General features: G+C 40.4%; 1 protein-coding gene across 4 annotated transcripts in view; it reads right to left on the minus strand.

The window, feature by feature from the left end:
• LOC121638480 (VPS10 domain-containing receptor SorCS1) overlaps nucleotides 1-21,038 on the minus strand; it is a 201,772-nt gene that overhangs the window by 22,706 nt on the left and 158,028 nt on the right. For all 4 annotated transcript variants that reach the window (XM_041983306.1, XM_041983304.1, XM_041983305.1 and 1 more), the window contains exons 10-17: nucleotides 18,143-18,289; nucleotides 17,300-17,402; nucleotides 14,237-14,313; nucleotides 11,376-11,467; nucleotides 10,907-11,014; nucleotides 8,671-8,788; nucleotides 5,467-5,600; nucleotides 198-311 (exon numbers count right to left, since the gene is read on the minus strand). In XM_041983306.1, coding sequence (XP_041839240.1) covers nucleotides 198-311; nucleotides 5,467-5,600; nucleotides 8,671-8,788; nucleotides 10,907-11,014; nucleotides 11,376-11,467; nucleotides 14,237-14,313; nucleotides 17,300-17,402; nucleotides 18,143-18,289 — 893 coding nt within the window. The remainder of the gene's footprint in view (nucleotides 1-197; nucleotides 312-5,466; nucleotides 5,601-8,670; nucleotides 8,789-10,906; nucleotides 11,015-11,375; nucleotides 11,468-14,236; nucleotides 14,314-17,299; nucleotides 17,403-18,142; nucleotides 18,290-21,038) is intronic.

Below are 21,038 nucleotides of genomic sequence, written 5' to 3' on the forward strand. Positions count from 1 at the left end.
CCCAACTATTTTGAGAATGAAGTATTTTTTTCTTGTTTATTAAGAATTTGTGTTCAAAAGGTTAAAAGTCTGGTCATTAAGTGCATATTTTCCTCCATCTGCTCTATCCCTGGGACAGTGATTAACATCATGTGGTTCATGTGACTAAAATGTGGAAAATCCTGAGAGCCATGGTGCAGACTGCAGTTTGTGTTTACCCAGTGCTGTTGAGGAAAGTCATTCCTGTGGTGCAGCTCCTGGACATGGATGATGTATGGAACCAAAAGGCAGGACTACACTTGCCATCACTCCGTCTTTCATAACCATAATCACTGCAATGATGGGAGCAAACGAAACAAGACACAATCATCCAAACAGGACCCGCAGAGGAACAAGAGTTTGGACAATTTAATCAATACTGATAACAATCACCAGCAATTCTGTCACATAAACAGGTTTTAAAATGTTCTGATTGGTTAAAAGCCATGTAGAAGCTGCAGCAGCTGCTCAGTGATTCCTCTTAAACGCAGCCCATGAGTTGTTTGGGCAACAAATTAAAAAGGCAGAGAGGTGCCGTGTCCCCAAAATGATGGGGACAAATTGCCCCAATTAGAGCGACATGCACACAGATGCAAAAGTGTTGTGATTGTTAATGAAAGCTATTAGGCTTTGTGATTTATGGTTTTGATGGAATTTTATTCCAAGAACTGCCTCACTCCAAGGCAAGGCAAGGCAGTTTATTTGTACAGCACATTTCATGTACAGGACAAAAAGTGCTTTACATAAAACAAAGACATTACAGATATTTAGAAATAGTAAAAGGCATCAACACATAATCACAATAAAATAATAAATTACAATGAAATGATTAAAAGCAAGATAAGTTAAAAAGTTTCCATGCAGATTTCATGCATAAGCGCATGAGAAAAGAAATGTTTTTAACCTGGATTTAAAAATGTCTACATTTGGGGAAAGTTTAATCTCTACTGGCAGTTTGTTCCACTTGTTTGCAGCATAACAGCTAAATGCTGCTTCTCCATGTTTAGTCTGGACTCTGGTCTGGACTAGTTGACCAGAGTCTTTGGATCTAAGAGCTCTGCTAGGTTTATATTCTCTGAACATATCACAGATGTATTCTGGGCCTAAACCATTCTGGGATTTGTAAACAATCAGAAGGGTTTTAAAATCTATTCTGTGACTGACAGGAAACCAGTGTAAAGATTTTAAAACTGGTGTGATGTGTTCAGTTCTCTTAGTCCTGGTTAAAACTCAAGCAGCAGCGTTTTGGATGAGCTGCAGATGTTTAATGCTCTTTTTAGGAAGTCCTGTTAAAAGACCATTACAGTAATCCAGTCTACTGGAGATGAATGCATGGATGAGTTTCTCTTGGTCTTTCTGGGAGACTAGACTTTTAATTCTGTTGATGTTTCTGAGCTGGTAAAAAGCTTCTTAGTGAAGCTTTGATGTGGCCGCTGAAAGTCAGATCTGAGTCTATCAACACTCCCAGGTTACGAACTTGGTTGGTGATTTTAAGAGCCCGAGTCTCCAGGTGTTTACCAATGCTGACCCTCTTCTCTTTGCTACCAAACAGAATAATCTCAGTTTTGTCTTCATTTAATTGTAGAAAATTCTCCTTCATCCAGGTGTTTATTTGCTCCAGACACTGACACATTAAGTCTACTGGACTACAGTCATCTGGTGACCAGACACATAAAGTTGTGTATCATCTGCATAACTTTGATAATTAATGCTATAGTTCTGTAATATTTGACCCAAACGGAGCATATGCAAGTTGAACAGAAGAGGTCCAAGGACTGACCCCTGGGGGACTCCACAAGTCATGGCCACTCGCTCGGATTCATAGCTGCCGATCGTAACAAAATAACTCCGGCCTTCTAAAGAGCACCTGAACCAGTTAAGGACCGCTCCAGGAAGTCCAACCCAGTTTTCCAGCCTGTGCAACAGGATTCTGTGATCTACAGTATCAAACGCAGCACTGAGATCCAACAGAACCAAGACTGAGTCTAGACCAGAATCAGTATTCAACCTAATGTCATTTAATACTTTGACCAGAGCTGTTTCAGTGCTGTGATGAGGTCGGAAGCCGGACTGAAATTTATCAAGATTTCCACTTTCATTTAAAAAGTCATGAAGCTGGTGAAATACAACTTTCTCAATAATCTTGGAAATAAAAGAGGTTAGAGACGGTCTATAGTTGTTCATTATAGAGGCGTCTAGAGTCCTTTTCTTTAGGAGGCTTAATAGCAGCTATCTTTAGTGACTTGGGAAAAATGCCTGATGCCAGTGAGCTGTTAACTATCAGTAGGAGACCACTTTCTACTGAGGTAAAAACTGTTTTTAAAAAGTCGGATGGTATCATGTCCAGAGTGCATGTTGTTGATTTCAAATGCCAAACTGTTCCTTGTAGGATTTTTAAATCAGCCGTTTTAAATTGCGACATAACATCAGAATTATTTCTGGGTTTTAGACACAGACTACTTTTCTTGTGTGACTGTGTGGAATTAATATTTTGCCTAATTGTTTTAATTTTTTGGCTAAAAAAGTTTGCAAATTGGTTGCATTTCTCAGTGGAAAGGAGCTCAGGGCTTATCTGTATAGGAGGATTAGTAAGTTTTTCAATCATAGCAAACAGAGTTTGAGAATTGTTGACATTCCTGTTAATCATTTCAGATAAATGCAGCTCTCTGGCCTTCACAGCTCATTGTTATAGTTACGCAGGCTTTGTTTGTACAGCTCTGAGTGAATTTGAAGTTTATTTTGCCGCCATTTCCGCTCAGTTTTTCTGCATTCTCTTTTTAGGCTGGTAACCACAGTGGTGTTTCTCCATGGTGTTTTCTGTTTGATCAAAGTGGTCTTGATTCTTATCGGTGCAACAGCATCCATTACATTCAAGACTTTCAGAATGAAATGATCCAGGAGTCCATCAACGGACTCTGCACTGGTTGTTGGTAACATAGCTATGGCCTCCACTAACTTAGCACTTGTTCTTTCATTAATGTACTTCTTCCTAACCGAGGAACAGGTTGGTTGGACATTCTGAGTGATCAGTAAATCAAACAAAATACAAAAATGGTCAAACAAGGCCAAGTCAGCGACCGCAACAGAAGAAATATCAACACCCTTTAAAATAACCAGGTCTAGAATGTGACCTCGAATGTGGGTCGGTTCTTTTACATGCTGCCACAAACCAAACATCCAGTATGGAAGAAAATTCCTTGACATTACCATCCGTCATGTTATCTATGTGAATGTTAAAATCCCCAGTTAAGATGAAATGGTTAAAATCAGTAGAGATAACCGACAATAATTCAGAAAATTCATCAATAAAATTTACACAGTGTCCTGGACGTCTGTAGATGATTAGAAATAGGATTTTAGGAATGCCCCTTAAAATAAAACTAAGATATTCAAAAGAAGTAAAATCAGCAAATGAAATCTATTTACACTGGAATGAATCTTTAAATAAGGCAGCTTCTCCTCCCCCTTTCCTCCCGTTTCGGCATTTATTCCTAAAACTAAAATGAGGGGGTGTGTTTCATTAAGAACTGTAGCTCTTGTGTCTTCTGTTAACCATGTTTCTGTCAGAAAAAGAAAATCTAAACTGTGAGAAATGACAAAGTCATTAACTAACAGGACTCCAGAACCCTGCAGATATGGAACCAAACAATGTTGAAAAGTCAAAGAAAACTATTCATATCTGTATGGAGGAAAAAAAAAAAAATCCTAAACATCCTTTGTGACATTTAAAGTTGTCACTAGAAAAGCAGCTGTGAATTATCATTTTCTCTAAACACTTTGTCCGCCAAGCTGTGAATGATAGCGCACATTAAGATGGGATCAATAAAACGCCTGAGAATGAAAAACACATCTTCTCCCTCAAACACACACAGAGTTACACATTCAAACATTTAAATGGTTTCCATTTGGAAACAACAGAAGCCTCCACGAGAATCTCCGTTGCAGTTATAATCTGGAGGATGTTATTGTTCATAGGGATCTCGTATCTTTTAATCCTTAAACTAATTTTTATACCCTGAGGAGACAACAGCTCAAAGCCAAACACACCGGGAACATGTGTGTTAACTTTTATTCGTTGTCATTCTTTGGTTTCCAGTGTTGCCAACTTAGTGACTTTGGATATATTTAACGAGTTTTCAGAACAAATCTAGTAACTTCTTCTGGTGTTATTGGAGACAAACATGAAAACACTTATTGTTTGCTCTTCTCAATGAGCAGCGGGTGCTGCTGCAGACCCCTCCCCCATCCAAAAGCACACAGAGGAGGCTCGGCTCTCACACAGCAGCAGTTAGAGCAGGAGATCTTCACCTCTGCTCCATGACCAGACTGAAAATGAATCACACAAAGCTGCCACTGGCTGATCTCGCCCTGGCTTACAGTCCGATATTATCTATTTATGTGGACCAGGGGTGTCCAAAGTATGGACTTTGGAGCAGGTATATATTGAAAACCTGCAGGATTGTGGCGCCTGAGAACTGGAGATGGACAGCCTAGTGCCTACTGTACAAGCTTGTGGGGGCAGTCTATGATGTGGGGTTGCTGCAGTTGGTCAAGTCTTGGAGGTTTAGGTCTAGGTTTAGGACGCTCACTGTCCTGTGTGATCTGCAAACAACAAAAATAGCACAAAGTATTTTACAGGACTCTTCCAACATTCTGTATCCTGAGTTTGAGTGGCTCCCCTCAAGAAGTAGACTCTGTTGTCCTGGCTGCAGGATGCAGAGGAGGAGGACAACCTTTAATCCCCAGGGCTGTCCAGCTCATCAATTCAGGTTCTTAATACTGAACACAGAAAACTTAATGCACTTTAAGCACTTTAAAGTTTTTAAATGAGGTCCTTTGAACTGTTGTCATCCCCTTTAAATTTGACCCATTGGGACAAATAAAGTGATTTGATTTGAACTGAATTGAATCTTCCTTGATGCCAGGGCAAGATGATGCTATGATTCATGGGGGTCAGATTGTGAAAGAGTAGTTAGGGGAACAGGAGACATCATTTTCACACATGGATTGACCACCACAGAGTCCAGACCTGAAGTACACTGAGAATCTTTGGGGTGTGCTGGGCTTTGTGCAGTTGTCGGACTCTCCCATCTTGGAGAGATGGTCCAACCAAATATTACTGTGTGACCTTTTTGTTTTTAATACCAGTTTTGGGGAGAAAAATGTTGTTGCATTGACATGTCTGAACTGTATAGAAGCCGTTTGCTGCCACACATCCTCAGTTTGAAGTGATTGAGTCATCAAGCAGTTTGGTCATAGCACAGGTTCAGACTTTAGTTTTCCTTCAGTTTTTGAGTTTATTCAAATCCTTTTGTTCCACATCAAGCAGCCCTTTCACTTTCCTGAATTTGGTGGGATTTTCCTGTGATCAACTAAAAAAGGGAATGAAACTTGAATAGTTACAAAATTACAGACAAAATACCAAACCAAAATAAAATCAGTACGAACCATTCAAAATCGGCCTCTGTGCAGTCGCAGGGGCCCGAAGTCATCGTCACAGAGTACGTCTTCCCCATGACGCACCTGGATGTGGGCTTCAGCTTCCTGTAGATTCTCTTTACTCCCATGAGGCACGGCTCACCCTGTGGACGAAAAACAGGCCAGAGAGGGAATTTACATGATAAAACTGCCTCTGAGTACACATGAAGCCCTCACAGCATCTCCTCCTGCATCTACTGTCACAGTACACAACCTGCTGCTGGAGTTCATTTCAACGTGAACTAATAAAAAGGAAGCTCAGCTGCAAAAGCTGCCAGAACCGAATCCATTTTTAGCTTTGTATCTGTGTGAGGAAAGTGGATTGAAAATCAGCTGGAGAGCAAAAATAAAACATGAGAAGATATGAGGAGTGTGTTTCCCTCCATCATCCTCCACTGCTGCTCTCTTTTATTACCAGAACATGCTTCCTTTGTGCATTAGGTGTCAGTAGTGAGGTGTCTAAGAAACCTGACTGTTTCCACAAATAGCCTTCCACCTCCTGAAAATGAAAACCTGAAACTTTCCCAAGTTATCTTCAAACCCAGAGTTTGGAGATGGTGTTTACTTGTGCTGCAGACTGCTCCATCGCTGCATTTAGCCAGTTTTTGCCAGGTAATTGGCTTGGACTCTTGTCATCTTTCATGCTATATGTTTTGATCATTAGCCTGCCCTGAGCATATGGGTGTCTAAACAAATTACAGACATGAACCATGAATAAAGGCAAGCTTTAAATCCTTGGCTCAGCTTCAGGGCTGGCCAGGTTGAGGGGCAGGGGTTGAACGCAAAAGGAGGAAATTTTTAAAGAATCCGAAATGTATCCAGGTTTAGTCTTTTTATCACACAGCCAAGCTGAAAGCTTGACATTATTGCTCAAGTCTAAAATGATGCCAGCTTCATCAGGGTGGATGCGTTCTGCTCCTCTACAGCAGCAGTGCATAACGTTGCTGTTAGGAAACCTCTGTCCTGTTGATTTAGCAGTATGTTTCAGGTAAATGGCATGCAGAAAGGTGAACCACCAGCCGAGTCCGAAACTCTTCACGTTGTTTAAAAAGCCACTAACGGCTACAAGCATCTAGCTTTTGAAGACTGTAGGGAAATATTTAATGTCTCTTCAGGACTCACTTGTTTTTAAGTGTGCTCTGCCTTGGCATGGCATCCGTGGAAAAAATAAATAAATATTTGTGCATACTCTTACTTTTACTTTTATTAGGGTTCCAAGAGTGTCCCCCAGTCCTAAATAGTAAACTAGCTCAATTTTCTCAGCAAGTCGTGATTATCAGAAGTTTATTGCCGGTAAATCACAGTTTGATTTTATCGAACATATGTTGTCATTAACAGTATCTCTTACTGGGAGGCAGTTCAACCTTCCGTATACTTGGTTCCAAGCAACAAGATATTTAATCAACTTTTAACATTAACATGTTTTGAAGCTGTTTAAACATCTTATTTTTAGCATAAAGTTGGTTTTCTGATGTGAAATAGGTTTCTATAAGAATTTGCATAGATTATTGTTTGCAATAATTCAGACAAATATCAGCAGCCACAACATGATACTGCCACCACCATGCTCCACTGTGAGGCTGCTGTTCTCAGGGTGAAGAAAGGTGATGGGTTTGGACACAAGAAATGTTTTATGTTCAGTTTTTCTTTCATGTGACCTTCCAATAAATCCCACCTTTATGGAGGAAAAAGAGGCCGTATGGACAGAGACTGCAGAGTTTTTAGTGGAGTTCTGCAGCTCCTCCGGGATCTGTCTACACACTCCTTGCCTGCTTTGAAAGTTTTGGTGGTCTGAAGTTTCCTGACATGAGATGTCATATTTGATTACATTTTCTGTGAATGGAATGTCGTTAAGGCCATTCAAAGTTTAATATTTGTTCATCATTTTTATCCCCAACCTGTTTGCAGAACATTTTGCTCATTGTGTTGCTTTCTTAGAGATATTGCAAATTCATTTGATGCACCAGATCTATGTTTTTAATCAAAGGAATGCAATTTTTAACTAATTAATTAAATACATTCCCACGGACAGCTCCTTTTGGAATAGCAAAAACATTTACTGGGTATGTAACCAAGGACCTGAAGGGCCCTAACTCAGAGAGCTGAGGTAGAAGAATGTTGGAATATCTAAAAAGATCTCAAACGTCAAATCGTGTGACATTTTATTTGATTTACTTCCATTTCATGTCCAATAATAGAACTTAACGGTTAACCAGCAACAAAATGTGACCATCAGCTGCTTTTTGGGTCAGAGGGAGTGATCATCAGTAATTTGACCACGACACGTACCAGAAATATCACATTTAGGACATTAAGCTAAAATAATAAAAATAACCTAGTTCATGTCACTGATGTTTCATTACAATTACTGTATCTATAAAACAATAACTGTATTAATCAGATAACACTATTTTCATTACATATATGCATCACCATTCATCTATATAATAGTTATTATAGTCCCTTTATCTTTAACCTATTGATTATTATTTACAAATTTTAACAATGCCAATATACTCCTATTCATATTAAGCATTAATATCATAATCATTTCATACTTGTTCCAATAGATACTGCTTTCTGTTCTGTTGATACAATTTGCTTGATGGCATTACTATTGGTAAAGTGAAATTCCAGGTTCATATGAATTATAAATGGTGCCTTTGTTCCAGTGATTTTTCTGATAAATATGACTAATTGATACAGAAGTCTGTTTTTAACATGTAACCAGTTTAATTGTCTATGAATGGATTCAACGTTTGTCGTATATTAACATCTCAGCTACATGCTAGCTGCTCGGCTTTGTAACATTTGAAGTTTACTTAATATTTCTATTGTGGTACTGGACCAGATTACTGGGCTATAGTCTAAGTTTGACTAATTTAATACCTGGGTAACTTGTCTCATTTCCATCCACATGTTTTCCCCATGTTCATTTCTCATCAATAATGATGCCTAAAAGCTTAGTTTCACATACGTCATTCATTTCTGTCTTTTAATTCAAACTCAACGTTGAATTTTTGCTGATAGAATAGTTTGAGCCATATACCTGCTTGTTTTTGTAATATTTAAAACCAGCTGATTTTGCTCCACCCACCGGATCACAGGTTGTAGTTGCCCCTTCCTGATCTCACTCAGCTCATTTGTGGGAGGCATGAACATTTTTTTTTGTACCTGGTTATGTAGGTGCCAAGTCTGATAATCCGCCTCTGTGCACCTCCTGTTGAAGATGGACCTGAAGTCTATTTTCACCAGCTGCCACTCAGAGCGATGACTGACATGCCCGAAGATCCTGGAAAAAACCCAAACATGATGCTGCCTGTCACACACAAACACACCTGAGATGAGGACCGGCATTAAAAGATGTTAAAGTGTGACAGTTTTCTGTACTGTTCTACTGTTAAATGCCACCAAAAGGATGCAAGCCAATAATGATCTGATGCACTGAGCCTCACCGCCGCACTGAGGAGCACATTCAGTCATTAACATGAACACCTGTACTGCAGCCTTTTCAAGTCAGAATCACATTCAGAGTTGTGGCTTCCAAAGTAATCTCTGCAGCATCAAATACGTCTTCATCAGCAGCCGAGAGGGTCTCAAAAAAACTGATTTCATCCCATTAGTTCAGCTGGGCCTACAAACCCTTAAAATCCATCAAAGAAGGTTTAACAAAATGCTAGTTGATATAGAGGAAGGTAAAGAGAATAAATAAAACCGCTAATTCCATTAACACTGTGACGACTGCCTCAAAAGGAAGAAAAACCAGACAAATAATAAAAGAAGGTGATGGAAAGTTACACTCTTATAGAAAGTCTCTCTGAAAAGACCTTTAAAGTATCCTACTGATTTGTTCAGTCAGACTGACATGAAAAAAGAACCAAAAAGAACATTTTAACTGACCTCCACAAATGCGGCCAATAAAAGCAAAGTTTTTCAGATGTAACCCACGTCTCAGACAGGAAAAAAGAGCAGTCACAAAACTCGGATAATTATTTCCCTTTCCCTGAAATGATTTACAGGTATACTAATCCCCAAAAAAGTCTAGAAAAATAGCTGAAGATGGAGACAAAACTGTTAAATATATTAGTATTTTTCCCTAATTAAAACAATTGTCTCAGGAAATAAGAATTAATAAATTAATAAATAAATTCCATGATGAAATTAATCAGAGATTTTTTTTACTTTTTGCAAAGTGCAAACCAAAAAATACCGATTGTTTATACTTTTTGGAACATCTTCCAGTTGGGAAAGTAAAGTTTTCCCACTTGTCTCCATTCCTTCTCCCAACACTTGAACACTGATTCTCCCCCAACAAACTGAAGTTCAAACAAATAGAAGTCAATGTAAATGTGAGCTTTTATGCTTCACACTGTAGGAGTTTTTTTTTTTTTTTTTCAATTTCATTTAATTTATTTTTCATTTAATTCGGGCTGTAAACACAATCCAAGGTTATGAAACAAACCAGATAAATATTCCATCTCCATCTAAATGAAGTGTGTGTGTGTGTGTCTGCACTGACCTCCCCTCTTCACCATTCATACCACAACATATTAATCACAATTTGTCAGTTAACAGCAGAAGCATCCGACCATGACAGACACTTACTGTAAAAATGAGTACAAATTAATAAAAAGTGGTGCATGATGAAAACTAATGGTGTCTACCAGCTGAGAGGCTCTGTGTTGGAGAATAGAAAACTCCTCTCTGTCTGAAAGCTGCTGAGATATTTCGTATTCCCTCTCCTCCGTCTCTCCAGCTGTGTCCTATCACTCTCCTGCAGAGCCGACTACACAGCCCACTGTCACTCTGTCATTTCTGGCAGGTGCCATGAAACATTGATACGATGGCTATGGAAACCCTTTGGTAGCATGCCCCAAAGGCCCCAATCTCTGCTGCAATAAGGCAGTACTGCTGTGTCATATGAATGAACTCCAGCTCTGAGCTACTCTAATAATAAATGTGAAAGGGATCTTCATAAGTCTGCTTTCTGAGGGCACATTGAATCATGCTCATTGCTCTGTCCAATTTCTAATGCAGTAAAAACTTTTTAAAGCAAAGTTTCTTGTATTTTTTGACCATTTTGATCATTTTCCTTCATGCTCTTCAAATGGGCAGTCACGCTGTCGCTGGCTGCCAAAGCATTGATCTTCTGTGATCATAATCTGGAGACAGCCAGTTTTGATGTTGGCTAGACCTAGAGAGAAACCTTTTTTATTCATGAAAAAGAAAACAGGCGGTGAGGAACGCTGAATGGAGCGGGCTCAGATCCGCATGCGGGAAGGGAAGGCTTTGGTTAAATGAGAAAGAGGAGCCTGCACCCATGATTTGCACACACACAGGCATTTTGTTGTTTCTTTGAATTTTTGGTGCGATGGATGCATTTGCATGCTCACAAATCTTTGTTACTCACGTCATGATGAGAGTCTCCTCTCCAGGCTCCCCCAGCACCCCGTCCACAAACAGAGGCGAGTTGGTGAAGCTGTACTTGTTCCACTGCCGTCCTTCATCAAAGCTCAACCTGAGAACACAAACAGCTGCTGCACCAGAGATCCACCGTAATCCCCTTTCTGTGAGCACAAGCTAATGACCCTGAGAGTTGTCTAACAACTTTATTTCTCATTCCACACAGGGCTGGGGGACTCTGCTCACTGAGAGATGGACTCATTATGACTTCAAACACAGAGAACAGAAACTGAATGACGATTGTCAAAGCAGCCATTTTCCATGGCTGGTGGCTTCCCTAAGCAGAATCACATCACACCCCTCCCCAGCTCAAAGACAAACTCATTTTCTTTTGTTTGACTAACTTGACACTTGAAGCCTTCTCTGAGGGAATTTATCACGCTATGACTAATGGCGTCTCCATTGTAATGACTCACCACAGGTGTCGGATGGGAAGCGGAGTGTGTCTTATTGCAACCAAGGCTCCTCCTTGGTCAAGATAAAGCACAGCATACTCCTCATCAAAGATCTGCAGAACAAAAAGAAAAAAATAGTCTTTTTACCTCCGTATATCTCTACATGATTCATGTCAACCCAATAATTAGATCCTGATCTTATCTGGTGGTGATATAAGATGCTGTTTGATGTCATTTTGGTGTTCTAATCTAATTATAATGATGTCATATCATTCACTCACTGGCCACTTAATTAAGTTTATGTGTTAAAACAAAAAGATAATCAGCCATTCTCATGGCAGCACCTGAGCAGACATTCACACCTGGATGGTCCTGGGGACTTGGTTAGACACTGGACACTTTCACACTGCACTTTACTCAAGAGCCAAACCACCTGGACTACGTCAGGCAGTCACAACAACTGCCCACTAGGGGGCGAAATTCCCAAAACAACCACTGACCAAGAAGGTCGGGACGAAGAAGAAAACCCACAGAAGAATGGAACAACAGCTTTAGTTAGCCTTCAGGTTTCTTTTCTTACTGGGCAGCAGGAGAGGCAGCGAGATGTCCAGTAGTTGCTCTACAATGCGCTTCAGCTCACTTTGGTTCACTGGATGGTCATTTGGCTTTCATACTAAACAAACCACACCAGGTTTCAGTTGCAAGTGAACCAGTTATTTTTGTTCTAAAACACTATTTACAGACACCAGATTCATGAGAACATCAAAGCAGAACATCTATAACACACCAAAGCTGACAAATGGACGCCAGCATGTGTCTCAACTCCAGCTCAGAAACACAGTCACATGTTCATACATCTACTACTGACACCCCGCATGAAAAAATTACCTTTAGACATTTGTAATGTAAAATTTGACATTGTTTTATTATGAAACTATGTGCAGACCTCAGATCCAGTCAGATTCATAACAACAACTACGCTGAACATCTATAACACACCCAAGCAGCCAAGGGAGATTTATTTCCTGTTGTTTTTCTGGTAGGTTTTAGTGGAAGTGCAGGGATTGCCAAAACTTTTCCCATTTTTTGAGAGCAGCACACCCCAATTCTAATGCACGGGCCAAGAGGATGTGCACCTTGGTATCAAAGGTGACATCATGTCTTGTTGCATCCTGAGTAGAGGAGGGGAGGGAGGATGAGTTATTCTGTAATAATCTTCTTCAAACAGACTGCACTTCACAAGCAAACTGCTTTAAAACCATAATTTTATTCATTTATCGCCAGTGTGAGTCCTATGACTTTGAAGGTGGCATGGTTGTTGGTGACAGATGGACTGCTCTGAGAAACAAAAGGGTTGTCTTGTCTGATGAGTCTCCAGATTCAAAAGGGCATGAAAGCATCCATCCTGCCTTGTATCGAGTGGACAAAGAACTTAAGAGTAACATCTCTTTAATATGTAAAATCCTTGTTTTCAGTGGCTCCAAAAAAAAAAACAAAAATACAAAAAAACAAAAAACCTAGGTTCTCTTTCCCAGACCTTTACTGTCTTTCATTTGGAAGATGATGTAATGCAAAAGACCAGCAGCGGGATCAGGTTGAAGATCAGGTGATCAACCAGGTGATCAACCACGCCTAACTTTGCAAAGCTGGCATTTAGAGAGCAGACACCTAATGCTATAACACACTACACCAAGAACCAAGACATAGACACTCTTAAATCACTTTAGTTTGATTGTTGGATGGATTCATTGGAATTTAACTCCACAAACGATAAGCAAAGTGCTCAGTAATCTAAGTTTGTCATTTTGGCTTCTAATGTCAGGATCCTCAGTATATACAGACTATTTACAAACTTTACATCATCCAAAGACAAAAAACAGCCTCATTAATGGGGAAAAAAGCAGGTTGAAATAACATACTGATTCCTCACATGACATGAAACACACTGTGTGAAAGTGATGGACTGCTCTTCGGCACTCCCTGTACTAAAGTGTTGGATGTCTGGTCACTTGACACCAGCTGCAAGACAGACAGCTGGCTTCAAAGTGTAAAAGCACAAAGGTTGACAGCATCTTGCCTTGTGATACCAGTTCTTCAATGTCAATCATCTGATGGCAGGAGAGAATGCTGCATCGGAAATATCTCAAAATGATCTTCTGATGGATGAATGGTGTCCTTGTAGTTTTTACTTCATGTCACAACTAAAGATGTGAAAATCAAACTCACCAACCATTTGGCTTGGATCGGACCCTCTTTAACTTTCATATTAGGTTAGACATATGATATATTCAACAAGGTATTGGAAACCTGTAAGGTATTGGAGGTTTTCTCCATATTAACATGACAGCATCACACAGTTGCTGCAGGTTTGTCGGCTGCATCCATGATGAGAATCTCCTGTTCCACCACATCCCAAAGCTGCTCTACTGGACTGAGATCTGGTGGCTGTGGAGGTCGTACGACCTACACAATCCCCTTTCTTCCTCATTCGGCTGTAGCCCGTCTGCTTCAGGGTTGGACGTGTTGTGTGTTCAGAGATGCTGTTCTGCAGACCTTGGTTGAAACCAGTGCTGATTGGACTTGCTGTTGCCTTTCTATCATCTCCAACCAGTCTGCCCATTATTCTCTGACCTCTGACATCAACCAGACATTCTGGTCCAGACAACTGCTGCTCAATGGATATTTTCTCTTCTTCAGACCATCCTCTGGAAACCAGGTGGAAGTGTGGGAAAATCCCAGTAAATACTCACACCAACAACCATGCTATGTTCAAAGACTCTTAAATCCCCTTTCTTCCTCATTCTGATGCTCAGTTTGAACTTCTTTAAGTGTTTTGACTATTGATTGTATGTTTTAACACAGCTGTAAGAAAGAATGGTCACCTGTCTCCATGTGTTTCCTGCATCGGAGGTGATGAAAACACTGACATTACTGGTGGTCAGTTCTGAGCCAGTGGAGCCTGCAGAGAAGAAGATACAGTAATATGAATGTTCCAGGAGAGGAGCTGCCTAAAACACGAGAAATCACCTCCATTTCCATCAAATATTCCTTCTTTTATGGAGAGAATACAGAGCTGAGTTCATGTTGTAACATGAGGCTCCAGCCTGCAGCTGCAGAATCGGGCTGTAATTACAGGAGCTCCGATGGATCTGCGGCACAGTGTGACATTTACCCATACTCCTAAATTAACCAATAAATCCCGATTACTGTATTCATCGTTCAGCAGTCCTGACCACGTTCAGACAAGCTTTCCTGAAGCAGTGGGAACTGTTGTAATTGCTGTAATTCGGCCTGTAATTGGTGCCAGGTGGCAGATTTTCACGGCGATTGTCCCCTCACCTGAACCCTACTCGAGAAACAATATTCTTCACACATCAGTGGAAAATACGAGCTCTGATCAGATTTTTATTTCTTTAGATGGTGAAAGGAAACCAATCACCCCCTGCTGATAAAACAGGTTTTTGTCCACAACAATCAGGTGGAAGATTTTAATCTTGGAAAGCCTCATATATGAAATGCAGAAAAAAATTCTATATATTTTTTTTTAGTTTAACTTTTTTTTTTCATTGAACCTTTAAACAAAATCCAATTTTTCTTTCTCATGGATCACAATTTGCATAATCACTGGAGGCAACCATGTTGAAAGTGACTCCTAAAGGACTGTTTTTAACTGCAGAACATCAATAAATCCACTGCGACAGCAAACGTGGTAAATTTCATGTTTACAAGAGAAGGTTTTGATTTTCTAAGAGGTGCAAAGATCTCAGAAAATTTCAGATTAAATGCTTCCTGGTTAGTTTTAAACCAAAAGGTGCTGTCAGGCAGTCGGGGTTTGCTTTGATTCACCAGATCTCATTAGTGAAGCTGTAGTAACGATGACTTAAAGTGTTGTTGTAGAAAAATTACCAAGAGTCTGGAATGAGTAAAAGTATATAAGGTTTATTTACAGGAGAAGTATTGCATAAAGAATTACTTGTAAGTAATGAGAGTGGTCGTCCCGACTCGCGTGAAGTCGGGAGAGACTCTGGGGATTCATCAGAGAACAACAGTTTTATTCAGCTGGTCTCCAGCTGAAGGTCAAACAGCAAAATAATAAATGAGGAATAAAAGACTGAGTGGTGCCACTTTCTTCCAGTTTTCAGACAAAGCCCACATACCACAACAAGCTGATATCCCAAACAACTACTGCTATCTAGCAGGAGCGAAAACCAGTCTCAACTCTGCCATATCAGAGCTCTGGAAGAAAGTGGTCAGTCTGACCTCACACACACACACACACACACACACACACAATGAAAACTGTAACTTCAGTATTCTGTAGAATGAGAACACACAATATGAAAATGTAAAAGTGAATGGATTAACAATAATAAATTAATAAAGAAAACTGAATATACATGTGATTATTATATGAGTATATATGAGTGATTACCATATGCAGCTAAATTTCTTTCACAGTGTGCAAACATTAGGAACAGGGGTGGAAAAGAAGAGGCCATTTTACACCTTTTTACTTCCTTTTTTATTCTTTGGCTCTTTGGTAGCTGGAGAAATGATGGATCAAACCAAATCACTCGATGGTTCTATTCCCACATCCCTGACAGCTGCTGGATCCAGTGTTTTACAAAGGTCCAGACACTCGCAGGTTTACTGTAAGTCCGGCCTTCTGCAGACACCCGAGGCGTGTGCTGATGAGTTATTGACAGTTCCAGGCTATGTGAGAGTAAGTATCAGAGGTGTGAATCCACCTAGAAGGCTGCTGATGACATATTCTTCCTCATCTTTCTGCCCTTCACGTTGTATCAATAAGACTCTGCTTTGGTCTCAGGAACAATCTGACTTGTGGGTTGTTTGCTGTCATTTTCTTCCCACATGTTGTAAGCTCATCTTCCAAAAGAGAGGCAAAAGGAAAGAGGGTAAACATGGAAACCAGAGATGGGGACTTGACTCTGGGACTTGGATTCCATTCGCACTTGAGTCACATTTCCAGTTACTTGAGATTTGTGATTTCAGACTCATTAACAATCTTTTTTTTCATGATCCTCTCTCTGTCTGACCTGACTGAACAGTTTCCATAAAGGACTAACTTTTCCATGAAGACACTGAACTGAGACCATGGGATCAGACCCACTGTAAACAGTTCTACTGGGTCGGTTTATTAGAAAAGGACAGCTGGTGCTGATTTAGGAATGTAGGAAACTTTAATTAGACCTGCAATTATTGGATTTAAACTGATTAAAATATTGAGGTTTTACATGTTTACCTGTTGCAATATACCTGAGCAAAACACCAGCCGTAGTGATGGATGTAGTCATCCCCAACGATGGAAATATTAGGAAGAAGGTACACGAGAAACTGGAGAAATAATAATGACTCGAAGAAGAGCTGGAGAAAGCCTCGAAGGTGAAGGCTACAGTAGTAGTAGTGGTTATCGAACCCTGGGGGCCGTGTCCCCCACACTGGAGAAGTGGCTTCAACACATACATATGTATGCGTGTACACGTTGCCTTTATAAAGTGTTTTGAGAGTTTAGATTTCATTTTAGCGTTAAACCTCAATCTAAATCAAATTCATCTCATCAGGAGATTGCTTCGGTCCAGTATCAACATCTTTTATGTATGTTATTTTTATGATTTGTAATTTAATTTAATTTAATTTAATTTGCTTTTTTTTCCAATTTTAGTCAGTTTTAACAAAGATTTTGCTGCTTTGAGCTTTTTTGTTTACTTTGTTATGAATTGATGTCACTTTTTTTAAAGGCTGGCTTCCTTTTTGCAAAAGATGCACATCTTTTTTTTTTTTTAGAAATTGTTCTTTTTAAAATAACAGGGCATGTTTTAATCTTTCAGCTCAGTGATTTACAACCTCCACATAAAAAAAGCTCCAGAAAGCCCACAGAAATCTGGTGATGAGGAGGAAAGTGAGGCAGATTCCCTCACACCGACCTGATGCTACAATGATCCCTGGCGCCGAGTCCCTGCTGGCGATGTTTCCAGATGTGTACGGGTTTGCAGACACGTGAAGATGGAGATGTAAGGAACAGTACGGCTGCAGGAAAAAAGAATCAAAAACTCAATCAACAAATTAAAAATGAACAAAACAGCTGTTGCATCGACTGATCTGCAAAGTTTTATCACAAACACCGCTCCTCTATTGGCCGGCCGCACCATTAATTTTGATTGTGTTAACCTTTACAGACACAATTCTCATTAGGACCCAGCAAAATGCCAGCGGTGCAGGCCATGTTGTGACGGGCTGTTTGGAGGTTTATTAAAACTCTGACATTTCCTGACAAATGACTGTATAATATGGGAAGAAGGTGAAGAATGCAGCAGAATCTCTAATTGGTTTATCAAAACCTGAACGATTATTCCTGGACCTGCGCTGCTGTTGGGAAGAGATGCTGATGAGCGTGAACAAGTGCTCAGTCAGATTGTTTATCCGAAATGTAGAACTTTAGCCCCTGAGGTAAACTACTAGAAGCCCCAACGTTCACAGACTATCAGGAAGAGAGACAGATGAAGAAGAGGTGTCTGTTTTTCTGTCTGACACCTCCTTTTCTCTGAGTTTCTTAAATGGGAGGTGAACTTATTGGACTGAATCAGAACAGATGACCTTTTGGCTCAGCAGCCTCAGAGCGTTCAGCTTTAACGGGCTCTTTCTGAGCCGGGCCTCTCGTACAGCTGCTGGGATCAGTCATCTCTTGACAGGGCTTTGCTTTGATGGAAGCTCACGTATGAAAGCATATCCTGTACAAGCGTTTTGCCCACAGATACCAAGACACTTACCAGCACACAGTGAATGCTGTTGCCCCTCAGGTCTTTGCTTGGAGCCTGTAGTAACCTCCAGTCTCTGCCTCTGTTGTAAGTGATGTAGGTCTTCACTTGGCTATCTGTCTTTTTATTGGCAAGGAACATCCCTTTGATTCCTGCTACCTGAGAAATGACACAGGGAACAGTTTACAGTTCTAAATGCAACACAGACAGACCTCATATGCAGTCAGTACGCATGCACTATCATCTTTATATTCAAGTTACTTTGCAGAGAATAAAAAGCAGTGCACTGAGAAGCAAATCCCACACCTCAGGGCACACAGAGCTATTCTGTATTCCCAACTAAACCAAACACAGCCACAAACGCTGAGTGGAAAATGATCGACTGTCTGGAGACTTGTGAGTAATCAATGTGTGTCTTAAATGAATCTGACTCTTTGCTGGAGGCCCGCAGGGTGGCTCCGGGATGCTGAATTGAGTCAGTGACAGTTGCATCAAGCAGTGAAACTCTACTTTAGTAATTGACAGATACTTCAATCTTGCTCGGAGGAGAGATTTAGCATATCCTGCGTCCTGGGTGGCGACCCCAATCAGGACAGCAGATTTGATTCTATCTCTCCAGCCTGGGAAAGACATGAGCTGCATCGTCCACAGCTTAATTATCAGATTGAGAGATTTAAGTTTGGTTTGAGAAATCATGAGCCTCTCAGTCAGCGCTCAACACGATATATCTTGGATTACTTTAGTGTAGTAAGGTAATATCTGCAGTTATTAATCAAAGAAAGAAATAATGTCAACCCCAGAAAAATCGATATCTCTGGCATAGCCTCCTTTAGCTTTGGTTGACGTCAGCACCACCGAGCTGCTTCATATTTAAACATGCTGTGTAGACTGCTGACCTACAGTAGCATAGATACTTATTAAAATATCAAAGCTCCAGCTTACAATGTTGGGACAGTGTGGAAAAATTCTTACTTTATAATTGGAATTATTTAAATGCAGACAGTACAAGCCCATATTTATGATATTTTTTATTTAATTTATCAATAAATTGGTCCTGCGATGGGCTGGCGACCTGTCCAGGGGTTACTGCCTCTCCCCTGCTAATTACTGGGATAGACTTCAGCTTCCCCGCGTCCCTAAATCAGAATAACAAGAAAACATTTCTTTTTCTCTTTTTTTTGTGTTGAACAGTTCTGCATGTTGTTTTGTCTCAATCTCCCTGGAAACACATGCTAAGGTGTTTAACAGTGCGGGGTCATGGTTGTTTTCTAAATTCTTCAACATTCTTCACTGACGACAGGTCAGGACTGCAGACCAGTTCAGAACCTGTACTCTCTTCTTCATCGTCTTGCTGGGACGTCCCTGGAAAACATGTGGTCCTGAATTTAGCAGATGCTGCTGTAAAACCTCAGTGAGTTTTTCTTTTAATGCTACCATCACAGAAGTGAAAAGGAGCTTTGCCAAGAACATTGATCCAACCCCATATCATCACAGAACCAGTAGCTGACCACAGTCTGCTTGCTCTTTTTTGTAATCCATCCATCATCTAAGGAGCATCCATTGGTCATAGCCACTTAATCCAATGCAGGGTCACCGGGAATCTGGAACATATCCCAGCTGCTATCAGGAGAGAGGCAGGGTACACCAAGGGCCAGCATGAAGAGACAAACTACCACTCACACTCAAATTTACAGGAATTAGAGATACCAAGTAAACTAACAAGCCCCACCATGCACGTTTACTTTCCTCCATTTCTTTCAACAAAGATCTGAAATGCTGATTGGTCTGACCACACTTCACATTTCCACTGTGTGATGGTCCATCCCAGATGCCTCTGAGCCAAAAGCAGATGATGCTGCCAATGGAATCTGGAAAAAGTTAACAAGAAGCTGCTTTTCTGCAAACTGTCAAACACTTGTGAATGTAACTCTGTATTGAAGAGTTTGACAAAGGTTTCCATAGTAACCCTTGTTCATGTGGTTCTATAAATTGGTGAATGATGGTTCTTGATGGAGGTCCATCTCAGGGGTCTTAAATCACTATGTCCAACTTAGGCTTGCCTGCTTGTCTTTTTCACATCGAAAATGCTCCTTCCATCCATTTTCAATACTGCTTAGTCCAACTCAGGGTCACGGAGAAGCTGGAGCCTATCCCAGCAATTAGTAAGCGAGAGGCAGGTACACCCTGGACAGGTCGCCGGTCAATCACAGGACCAACACAGAGAGACAAACAACCACTCACACTCACTCCTAGGATTTAGAGTGACCAATTAACCTAACATGCAAGTCTTTGGATGGTGGGAGGAAACAGGAGAACGTGTAAAGAACCCACGCATACATGGGAGAACATGCAAACTCCACAAAAAGACCACTGTTCAAACCTCCTCCCAGGCCGAGGCTCGAACCAGCGGTGCGAACCACCACACCACCATGCAGCCCTATGCAACCTGAAAATGCTCCAGATTATTTGAATGGTTTAATAATGTTTTGCACTATAGATGGAGAAAAATGCAAACCTCTTCCAATTTTTCTTTCGGGAACTTTGTTTTTAAACTAATCAATGATTTGATGACAAGCTTTGTCCCTGTAAAGAACCCACCCATTTGTGGATCATGCTAATCACCCATTTGAAATAAAATTATCATTTAGCCCTTAAAAAGCCTTGTCTATTTTTTTTTTATGTGCTTCAGGCCTGAGCGGCAAAATGGATGTATATTAATCAATACAGTAAAGTTAATGAGACAACACATCGAGTTCAAACTGCCTGCAATGAAAATACAAGCAAAAATAAGAATTTTTCAAACTGTCCCAATGTTCTTTTTTTGTTTTGTTTTGTTTTGTTTTTTTGACCCAATCAAGATGATTTTTCTTTTTCTGATCTTTGTCTTCTAGCTCTAAAACCTACCAGG

This window comes from Melanotaenia boesemani, chromosome 4, assembly GCF_017639745.1.
Source record: "Melanotaenia boesemani isolate fMelBoe1 chromosome 4, fMelBoe1.pri, whole genome shotgun sequence".
Lineage (NCBI taxonomy): Eukaryota > Metazoa > Chordata > Actinopteri > Atheriniformes > Melanotaeniidae > Melanotaenia > Melanotaenia boesemani.